Below are 12,047 nucleotides of genomic sequence, written 5' to 3' on the forward strand. Positions count from 1 at the left end.
CCCCAAAAATAAGGAGAAAGAGAAAATCCTGTCAAAACAAGACCCTAAAGACAGAAGCCATGAAGAAATAGAACTTGACTAGTTTAAATACAACCTCATGGGCCAAATATCGTTACCAGATAATGAGAACAAACCAAAAAGAAGAAAATTGTTCTTATATCGGAGAAGCATGAGACTGATAAGTTCTAAATTTCCTAATACATAGAAAGCTTAAAGAAAGCAATAAAGATCAATAAAAACAGGGAAAAGTTATAAAAAGACATCTCACACAAAAATCAGGACAAATGGCTCATACACCTTTTAAAGCTTGCCAAGTGTGACTGACAATTAAATATCTCATTAAAATAATTAAGCATTTTGTTTTTTCTTATCATAATTAAAAAAAAAAGATGACCTCAGATAAAAAGTGGGAATAATCTGTGCCTTTTGAGATTTTGTCACAGCTCTAGCGATAAATGAGATAATTCCTTATAGAAATCCTATTCTTTCCAAGAACACTACTTTTTTTTTTTTTTTTTAATGTGGTTCTATTCCCACGGTATTTACTTACCCAACTGAAGGAGCATCACTTCAAAAAGTAAAGCAAGGGCAGGAACTCATGGTTCCTATTGCACTGTGTCTGGGAAATTTTTGTATAAGGTCATGTTCCGCAGCTGAAAAAAATCCAGTGAAGTTCATGCCATCCTTGCTCTGAACCTGTTCCCACCTCCCACTTCATTTGGCAACCCTTGTTTTATATCTACACTTCTGTAAGTATTTATTTTCTTATTTTTAAAGTGTGTACAATAACGTGTTTTGAAGCTCAGAAGAGATAATGTAAGTGAAGTAGACAGGGTAAGAGTGTAATGAACAATTAGTTAGTATAATGCTCTGGAAGCCCATGAAAAAAAAGACCCCACTAAACCAAACCTCTGCCAGCCCCTAAACTATGATGTATCCCATCCTCTAGAGGAATAGGGAAGCAATGGGATATGAAGTCTGTTTTTGTAAAGAGAAGCACCATGCTGATGAAGAGGATTAAAGTAATCACCTCTGCAGAAGTGCTTAATGATGACAACATGGGATAAAGTAAGTCTGAATGTTAATGTACCATAAACCATTCCACTGTATAAACCTTTGCAATGGGACCATCTGTGTTCACATCCTGCCTCTATCCTGTGTGACATGACATTCGTTTCTCAAGCTCACCCCAGGTCTGATACCTCCATATAATGGGTATATAATGGGTTTCTTTGAGCACAGATGTAAGTCATATTAAATAATGCACGGAAACTTCTTAAAACATGGCTGGGGCAGCTAACCTGCTCAAGATCCCACATTCCCAACAGTCCATTTCACAAACTGTGAACCATTCTTGCCGTGAGCTTGCCTGCCAAAATGCACGCCTTCTCAAGCCCCCTTATTCTGAAGAAAATCAGACCTTAACCTGATACACATGGAAGGAAAAGAGTAGGAGAGGGCAATGCTGAATAAATCCTCCTTCATGGGTACATGGAATTGATTTCTGAGCAATTTAAATCAAAAAGGTGAGCGGTTAACATTAAAATTATTGATGGCCCTAGAAATATTTTAAACACCTTATCAAAACCTAAGAAACTTTAATTTCATTCTGACAGAAATCTGCTTTAGCTGACTTATCTGAATCACTAAAAAAACCAAATCTTTCCTACCCCAGTACCTTCTCTAAAAATAAACAAATAAAAAACCTAAATATACCTCCCCCCGCCAAAAAAAAAAAAAAATCTTTCTTAATATGCTGGCTTGGTCAACGATGATTAAATGACCATTTCCATGTGTGTGGAACCTGGAGCCTTGCTGTTGGTGGCAAGTCTTAAGGAAAGGAAGAGAGCGCAGTTGCATCTAACGCTAAGCATGGGAGCCAGGGTAAGTCAGCCTGTGGGAAGTCTGCTGGTGTTTCAAGAGACAAAAATGGCTTTTTTTTTCACCCCTACAAAACCCTTCTAACATTTCAATAATACCAGTGATGATTTTTACATTTTCTTTCCTAATCAATACAAATGTGCATAATCATTTTATGCTGAGATATAAAGCATGTCGTTCATCCTCCTTGAAGTAAGAGCGCTCTCTTACAGACCTTTTCTGCCAAGTCTTTGATGAGCAGGAGAGTGTCCTATATCCCTGGAGTTCAGAACAAAGACCGGAAGAGCCACAGAGGGAAAGAGGCAGAGAGTGAGGCAGTCACAGACAAGAACATTCTACCTTTTGTCTAGTTTTGTACCAAGGACGGACCCATTCATAACCACACCTCTGCGTCTGGAATTTTACATTCTAACCTTTCATCCATTCAGTAACACAGTCAAAACCTCTACACATCTTCCTTCCCATGTTTAAGTTATTTGGGGTTTTCTCTTTTTGTTTCATATCTATTTCATTCCGGACCTTCCTTTAATAAATCATAGATGTACTATTAAAATCCTCTGCTTCCTTTTATTGCTTCCTCCAAGAAATCTTCCTTTCCAAGGTTACTGAGCATGAAGAACTGTTAAGTTCTTGGAAATGCCATGTTTAGTATATCATCCTCTTCGAGCCCTGAAGTGCCCTTTGTGGTCAGCACGGACACGATGAAAGCTGAACCGCTCAGTTCGTGTCCCGCGATTCCTCACCCTCCTGCTTCACATCACATCCACACAGCTTTGCTGCAAAGGATTCTAATTACACGTATTCCTTAAGCTGCCAGCATCCTGCTTTTTTCACACTGTTCGCTGTATTTGAAGCCAGTATAATTTTGTTAGCCCTTCCTCAGTAGTACCAATATTCCGAGGGCTATTTCCTTCCTCACATTTCTCCATCCAATCCACAGCAATTCCTTTAGAACTCCTGAAGCATTTAGTGCCTCCCCTCATTTGGTTCAATAAATATCATCTTATATGTTGATTATAATTGTATAGTAGAGAAATATTATCTTCTTACTTGTCGAGTAATTAAAACATAAAGGCAGAGTAAGTGAAGTTTGAGGTAAATAACTGGATCTCCGGAGGAAAGTGGGGATTGTTGCTGAGAACTTATTTTGACTTCTGAAGCCTCCACTGTAAACTTAAAGATGGATGAGAACAAAAGTAAAAATAATTTGGGGAAACAACTACAAACATACACACACTCATAGCGTTTTCTCATTTCAAAGTTTTTCAGTTTTTCGTAACTCTGTCCAAAGGAAGGAAGATTGAATAAGTAGAGAAAATGATGTTTATTATTTTTTAAAAACTTTTTTTTATTGAGTTATAGTCATTTTACAATGTTGCATCAAATTCCAGTGTAGAGCACAATTTTTCAGTTGTACATGAACATACATATATTCATTGTCGCGTTCTTCTTCACGGTGAGCTACCACAAGATCTTGTATATATTTCCCTGTGCTATACAGTATAATCTTGGTTATCTTTCTACATATGCCTGTCAGTATCTACAAATTTTGAAATCCCAGTCTGTCCCTTCCCACTCCCACCCCCCTTGGCAACCACAAGTTTGTATTCTATGTCTATGAGTCTGTTTCTGTTTTGTATTTATGTTCTTGTTTTTTTGTTGTTTTTTTTTTTTTTTTAGATTCCACATATGAGTGATCTCATATGGTATTTTTCTGCAAAGGTCTTCTTGTAAAAAAAATTAGTCATTTTTATATACATTGTTCAGCTGAATCAGAATAATGATCAGATGAGAAAGTTCTCTCTGGAAACTGAATGAACTGGTACTCAGAAAATTTATTCATTAAAAGGCAAATGAAAATGGCTAAGCTGAAATTTGTATGTGGGACAGATTGCTTGAAGTCCATGGCTTTTCTTCCTCCATATTGTAGTGTATGTACGTATAGTTTGTAAAATTTCCTTTCACTGAGATACAGAGTATAGACGTTAATCTGGGTAAAATTACAAGGTATGTGATTTGCACTGGACTGGCACCCCCCTTCAGTCATATGGCAGTGTGGTCACTGTAGTTAGGGACCTCACCGGAAACTTCTTGTGTTAATCTCATGTTGTCTCAAATTTTCTAACAGATTTGCGTGTCAGCGGGAGGAAGGGAAATTAAAATAGAACAGCAAACCTCAGGCTGAGTCTCAACTTGCCTACTTTTTTCCCCCTATTTTTTTAAGAATAAGTGATTAAATGTCAAAAGAAATGGACAACTTGACCTCTGGGAGCACATTCTTTCTTATGGGGTTTACTGACATTCGGGAGATCCAGATTTTACACGCCATGCTCTTTCTGCTAATTTACCTGGCAGCCCTACTTGGGAATCTTCTCATCATCTTAGTCACCACCAAGGACCATTGCCTTCACACCCCTATGTACTTCTTCCTGAAGAATTTGTCCTTTCTGGATCTTGGCCTCATTTCCATCACTGTCCCCAAATCCATCACAAACTCTCTGATGAATTACAACACCATTTCATTCCTTGGATGTGTCTCGCAGGTGTTCTTCTTTTTCTCCTTAGCTACTACAGAAGTAGCGCTCCTCACAGTCATGTCCTATGACCGCTATGTTGCCATCTGCCACCCACTCAGATATGACAGCATCATGAGCCGTGGATCCTGTGTGCGGATGGCTGCCTCTTCGTGGCTCAGCGGAGGTCTCAATGCAATCCTGCATACGGCTTCGACCTTCTCCACACCCACGTGTGGGTCTCCTGAAGTCCATCAGTTCTTCTGTGATGTCCCGCAACTGCTCTCTCTTGCCTGTTCACCCAACACTGGGGAATTCGTAGTCATCGGACTCAGCCTAGTGTTCGATTTTGGCTGTTTCGTGTTTATTGATATTTCTTACATTTACATCTTCTCCACTGTGCTGAGGATGCCCTCCAGAGAAGGCAGGGCCAGAGTTTTCTCCACCTGCTTGCCTCACCTCATCGTTGTGACTCTGTTTCTCTCTTCTGGGTTTTTTGCCTATTTACACCCCTTACCCAAATCTCCATCACTTTCGGACTTGCTGATTTCAGTATTCTATACTGTGGTGCCACCCACCATGAACCCTCTCATCTACAGTCTGAGAAATAAGGATATGAAGATGGCCCTAAAGAAACTGAGAATGACCAGAGTTTGTCAACTAAGTTAGAAGGAGTAACCTCACATACATCGCGATCTTTTTGTTCACTGACATAATTATCTGAGACATCTGTTGCATACTCTGACTATAATATTGTGTATACAGTTTGGTTCTATACGAACCAAACAATTTGGTTGTACTTATCAAAGTGCCACTTATAAGCACACTGCCTGTCCCGATCAAGTGGATGGCAAAGCCAGCTAGGTGCTTCTTGGGACTGGACAGATACACGTTGCCCTTGCATTTGTCATCCCAATGGTACCTCCTATTTTTCTGTGACAAATAATAAACTGGGCAGGATGCTGGGACATCAGACATCAGCTTGGACTCTCCCAGGCAAACCAACTGCATGGTCACCCTTCACGAAGGTGATATCTGAAATGCCATGTGGGCTGATACGTATAATTCAATCTCAAATTAAGGGAACTAGATAGAGGTGAAATGAAGGCTGCAGGACATTGTGTGTATACAAAATGCCACTGAGTTGTGCAAATTCTAATGGTAAATTCTACGTTATGTGAATTTCACCTCACCAACAAGACAAAAACCAAAACCAAACAACAGTCTGTTGTTCATTTGTCTTCCTCTTTTCTTTTTCAAACTTACTATATGGCATTTTCTGGCACAGCTTGTGTCCTTGCAGCGTAGTGAGAAGAGACACATATACTAAAATGTGACTTCGCTGTATACAGATACATATGCTTACAGTAGGATTAAAACAAGCTTCTGGGTGCATGGAGTGAAGGGTCCAAACACACACACACAAAGCTTAGAATGATGGCAGGCGTAGGGAGACAATATACATGTTTTAAAGGAAATCCTTAAGCTGTGCTTCAAAGGATAAGGAGCAATGAATCTGGGAAAGAAGGAGGAGAACCAGACTGAAAGCTGACAGGAAGATAAAAGCAGACAGACAAAGGCAAAGGGCAGTAAAGGCTCAGAGAAGGTGCGCGACTGATCTGGGATTGGAAACCACAGTGCGTTTTGTCCTGAAAGACAACGAGAAACAGATAAGGGAAGGACTTGAGAGGCAGAAAGGCGAAGTGGCTGGACAAGATCCTGAGAGGCTCAAAGCCCACAGTGGAAGATGAGGCTTTGATCAACTGTTGCCATGAAGAGAAACTAGAGACAGGAAATGTCTATCACATTATGTAATGACTTAGGTATGTTTAAGGAAGTAAAAAAAACTACACACACACACACACAAACTGAGTTTGCAAACAGTGAGTTTTAGACTTTATAACTTAATGGAAGTACAACCCACTATGATCTTTTTTGTTTCTTTACTCCTGATCTAGTCATCAATTTTCCAACTTCAGTACATTTGTCCTTGAGACCTGTTTTGCCTAAGATTACTTCAGACTAACTCAGTCTCTCCTATTACATGCTTCCTGTGCATTATTTGCCTCTCCATCACAGTGCTTATTTTAGTTGTAACTTGACATTTATTTCTGTTAAGTCTTTGATACATGTCTCTTTCCTTGACTAAATTGTATCCTTGAAGCAAGTTTATATCTTCAGTGAATAGCTTATTGTGTGACCTGGAGCAGACATTCAGTAAATACATATTTAATAAATGGAAGAATAGACAATACAGACATCTTTTCCAATTCCCATCCATTTTTTTTTATTAGCCACACCTTTAAAAATTTAACATCTTGTTTGTACTTTCCATGTTGGATATATTGTGGATGCATAGAGATTGTTAAAGATATTTGTCAGCCTGGAAGTACCAAGTTTCTAATGGAAAAAAAATCATATCTTACTCATCATTAAAATTAAAATTGATTGAAAGTGAATGAATGGACTCAGTTTAATCATCAGTAATCTAAGCTTACAAAAATATGTCTACATTTTAATGAGTCTGTTTGTAATTCATTCTAATGGCATTAGATTATGATAAATCTATACTAGTTTTAACCATATTTTATTGTAACTGAGTGCATTTCATAATAAACTTGAGCAATATACGGAGAAAAAGCATTGCTATGACAATAATTATGTTTGAATTTCTTGGAAAAATGATTTGTATGACTGGATCGTTTTCAAGCAATTGATATGTATCATATAAATGCTGGTCCCACAGCATATAAAATAACACCGTACAATGCAAGATATTCCTTCATTTCTCCTTACATGCATGTCTCATTTTATACTTGAGTGTCTCTTCGCTTCAACACCAAGTGAAATTTAATGATGTATCTGTTGAGATTATTGGGGATTTGCATGTGAAAGGTGGTCTTCCTAGAAAGGAGAACATTTGGAATTCTTTATGTGGTAGGGGAAATAAAAATCACTCAAAATGGCCACAAGTTAATCTCCAGAATTTATGAATATGCTAATTTATATAGTAAAAGGGGCATTGCAGATGTGATAAAGATTACGGACCTTGAGATGGAAGGATTACTTAGGTGGGCCCAAGGTAATCACATAAATCCTTAAGAACAGAAAGCCTTTCTCAGCAGTAGTCAGAAAACCAGAGATGGCCGTGTGAGATGAACTAGACTGGCTAATGTTGGCTTTTGAAGATGGAACAAGGGGGTTATGATCCAAGGAAGATGGGAGGCCTCTAGAAGGTGGAAAAGGCAAGAAAACACATTATCTCCGAGAGCCTCCGGAAAGGAGCATACCCTAACTGACACCATCCTTTGAGCTCAGTTAGTCTGCCCTATAAAACTGTGAAATCTGTGCTTTCTGAGCTACTCTGTTTGCAGGAATCTGTTCCTGCAGCAATAGAGAACTAAGACACTGAATAAATGTAGTGCTTCAGTATCAGCACATCACATTTGTACTACAGAATGTATAGCTTTTGATATATTCAAATACATGAACATTGTAGACAGCAACTGGAATGGAAATTCTACAATTGTATCCAACGATGTAGAGGAATCTCACAGATAGCACTGGACTCAAGAAATTAGACATAAAGAATATACCCTGGATTCTGTCATTTATCTTATATAAATAAGAATATGTTCTATGCTGTTGGAAGTCAGAATAACATTTACGTTGAGAGCTGTGTTCTGCATATATTTTGCTTTATTTCTTGTTCTAGATGAAAATAACATGGATGTGTGAAGTTTGTGAAAATGTACCCAGCTGTTTTCATGGGGTCCTTGCACTTTCTTTTTTTGTAAAATAATCCTAAGTTATTTAATCAAAGAAATAAAGCTCCTTGAGTGGCAGGAGAGTAAGGAAAGTCTTTCTTCTCCAATGGTAATAGGCAGCGGTCTGCTCTTTGGAACAATTGGAAAATGGAATAGGGAGCCTCTGTATATATCTGAGCAAGGAGAATTTCCTGGCCTTGGTACAGATCACCATGACTAGGGAACCACAAAATGTGGCAAATAAAAAAGACCAACCGCTCTTAGAAAACAAAGATCGTATTGGTGCCCAGGGAGGATTGAATGATCAGGATGGACAAAGACCCCCCCCAGTAATGACTGCAAATCCATTTCTCACCATACTGACAGAAACACACTGTGTGGCAGAGCATCAGATTTATTTTGATTTAAAGGAACAGTGTAATGGGACACTCCTTGCATATGGAAATCTCTAGACTAAGATCCACACTGCTATACCCCAGCAGACGCTACCCAGATTACTATAATGCTACTGTACTTTTACATGTACATTTTATTTTTTGGTCATATTAAGTTTTTGCCTGTAACACTAACCAGTGTATCAAATGAGAATGCCAAATACATTTTCCTGTGGTAATAACTGACTTTATCAACACCTTCTTCTTTCTAAGAGTTGGAGTATTCCAATATTACAATATCATAAACGGTCTGGTGAGTGTGTAGAAAAAGTTCACAGGGGCACACTCCTAAACACACGATCAGCTGAAATGCATCTCTACTGAATGCATAATGGTTTCCTAAACCTTCTCATTGGCTTAGCTGAGAGAGAATAAAACCTTATTTAATGAGCAGAGGGCTGGAATCTTTACTTTTTGGGGTTGAGAACAACAGAAGCAAACCAATAATGAATGTCTAGGAAGAGGAAGTTTGTAAAACACAAAATATTGACCAAATACCTTAAATTCTAGGCCATAAGCAGCTGAAGAGAAGAAAATTTATTAGTGTGAAAAACACTGTAGTAATTATACGCAAAGGATACAATTGACGAAGAGGACCATGGCAGTCAGGGGCATATTCCTGATAGATGGGAAACTTCATATAAATATTGAAGGGTGAAGCATAGCAAGATAGAATGATTTTTACTGAATTATGGCAAGAAAAGCACATGATAACCAGAAAAACCTAATGCACAGAGAAAGATTCTAAGATCTGGAAATATTCTGTGTGATTGAGAAGATGTTATCTACAAAAAAAAAAAAAAAAAAGGATGGAAAAGAAAATTAGGAAAGAAAGACCTATCTGATATATAAAATTTTTAACAACTGAATCAGAAGTCAAAAAGAAATGAAGATAATAAAGATTTCTGATGGTACCAATAGCTAGATTACTTTTCATCTTTTGAGCTGAACATTTTTTCTAATACACAGAAATAGATATATTTATGTGCACATACATATTTTACAAGTATGAGGTAAATCTGTATAAACTGTTTCATGTGACTTTCCTCTCACAAAACAATTGTGTCATAGGTGTGTTTTAGGTCCACATGTGGAGATCACACTACCATTTTTATATCCACCATGTGAATAAAATTATACCGTAAGGTCTTAACCTGTTTTGATAGATACAAAGGATATTTCCAATCTTTTAAAATCTTCCTTATTATAAAAATATCTTTTGCAAACATTGTTGGATTTTATACATTGAGACAAAGACAGAGAGTTGGAGAGAAAGAGAAAGAAAGGGAGAGAGAGGTATTCTCAGACAATTTTTAGAAACTTCTTTCTGGAACATTATAATTTTATAATCAGGTAAATTATGCTAGATCATGCAATGGGCTCTAATTCCATGTTTACTCTCTCAGCATATAACATATGCATATATTACAAACAGTTCTTCTAATTTATCATTAGGATTTATAATTTATTCAATATATTAGAAAATATATGTGACTTCGTGTAGTTTGAATTAATTAAAAAAACCATTGAACACTCAGGATTTTTATAGTCTAATAGTTTATTTTATTAATATTTGTGGAGGGTTTTGTACATGTCTATATAGATATTTCTTGAAGTATAGTTGATTTATAATATTGGGTTAATTTCAGGTGTACAGCAAAGTGATTCAGTTTTGTTTTGCAAATTCTGTTTAGGTTATTATAAGATATCTCGTATAATTCCCTGCGCTATCTAATAAATCCATGTTGCTTGTCTATTTTTTGTATAGTTTGTATCTGTTAATCCTGCATTCCTAATTTGTCCTTTTCCCCTCTACACTTTTGGTAACCATAAGTTAGTTTTCTATGTCTGTGAATCTGTTTCTGTTTTGTAGATAAATTCATTAGTGTCTTTGTTTTTCTTTTTTTCTTTCTTCTTTTTTTTAAGATGCCACACATGAGTGATATCATATGATATTTTTCTTTCTTTTTCTGGCTTACTTCACTGAGAAATGACGATCTCCAGATCCATCTATGTTGCTGCAAATGGCATTATTTTACTCTTTCTGTATGGCTGAGTAGTATTCCATTGTATAAATATACCACAGCTTCTGTACCAGTCATCTGTTGATGGACATTCAGATAGTTTCCTTGTCTTGGCTATTGTATATAGTGCTGCTATGAACATTGGGGTGCATATGACTTTTCAAATTAGAATTCTTTCTGTTTATATGCCCAGCTGTGGGATTGCTGGGTCATAAGGTAAGTTTATTTTTAATTTTTTGAGGAATCTCCACACTGTTTGCTACAATGGCTGCACTAAACTTCATTCCCACCAGCAGTGTCGGAGGGTTCCCTTTTCTCCACACCCTCTCCAGTATTTATTGTTTGTGGATTTTTTTAATGATGGCCATTGTGACTGGTGTGAGTCACAACCTCATTGTAGTTTTGAATTGCATTTCTCTGATAATTAGCGATTTGAGCATTTTATCATGTGCCTATTGACCATTTGTATGTCTTCATTGGAGAATTGGATGTTTAGGTCTTCTGCCCATTTTTGGATTTTTTTTTTTTTTTATTATTAAGTTGTATGAGCTATTTAGATATTCTGGAAATCAAACCTTTGTCAGTCACATCATTTGCAAATACTTTCTCCCATTCTGGAGGTTGTCATTTTGTTTTGCTTATGGTTTCCTTTGCAATGCAAAAGCTTGTAAGTTTAATTAGGTCCCATTTGTTTAATTTTGCTCTTATTTCCATTGCCTGGGTAGACTGCCCTAGGGGAACATTGCTAAGATTTATGTCAGAGAAGGTTTTGCCTATGTTTTCTTCTAGAGTTTTATAATGTCTTGTCTTATATTTAAGTCTTTAAGCCATTTTGAGTTTTTTTTTGTGTGTGTATGGAGTGAGGGAGTGTTCTAAATTCATTGAGTTACACACTGCTGTCCAGTTTTCCCAACACCACTTTCTGAAAAGACAGTCTTTTCTCCATTGTATATTTTTGCCTCCTTTGTTGAAGAATAATTGACCATAGGTCTGTGGGTTTATTTCTGGGCTCTCTATTCTGTCCCATTGATCCATATGTCTGTTTTCATGGCAATACCACACTGTTTTGATGACTGTAGCTCTGCAATATTGTCTGAAACCTGGGAGGGTTATTCCTCCAGCTTTGTTCTTTTTTTGAATATTGATAAAGGAACATGTATTTCCTTCAATATAAAATTTTAGTGAAAATTATGTTTTTATTTCACAGCAAATACTCATCAATAGACTTAATTTGTTAAAAGAGAAAGTTATGTGATATAAACAAAGATGAGAAATTTTAAAAAGTGTAAAGCAATAGATAGACTTTGGGTTTTGGGGAGAGACGTGTACTCAAGATGTGATACAAGCCCTTTTCCACATCTCAGTTTATTTGGCTAAGGCACACAGAGCGACGTTCGGCTCGTCCTATTCTTTTAGAGGTAGAAAGAA

General features: G+C 37.0%; 1 protein-coding gene across 1 annotated transcript; it reads left to right on the forward strand.

Annotated features, from left to right (window-relative positions):
• The first annotated feature begins 4,116 nt into the window (after positions 1-4,116).
• Positions 4,117-5,063, forward strand: LOC102509634 (olfactory receptor 14A16). Its single transcript, XM_006178021.2, has one exon. It carries the CDS (start codon positions 4,119-4,121, stop codon positions 5,061-5,063), a length of 945 nt encoding a protein of 314 aa, XP_006178083.2. The 5' UTR covers positions 4,117-4,118.
• The last annotated feature ends 6,984 nt before the right edge of the window (positions 5,064-12,047 follow it).

The sequence above is a fragment of the Camelus ferus genome, chromosome 3 (genome assembly GCF_009834535.1).
Source record: "Camelus ferus isolate YT-003-E chromosome 3, BCGSAC_Cfer_1.0, whole genome shotgun sequence".
NCBI classification, from domain to species: Eukaryota; Metazoa; Chordata; class Mammalia; order Artiodactyla; family Camelidae; genus Camelus; species Camelus ferus.

Coding starts and splice junctions, on each gene's coding strand:
- LOC102509634 (XM_006178021.2), top strand. CDS start 4,119: ATGTCAAAAGAAATGGACAACTTGACCTCTGGGAGCACATTCTTTCTT.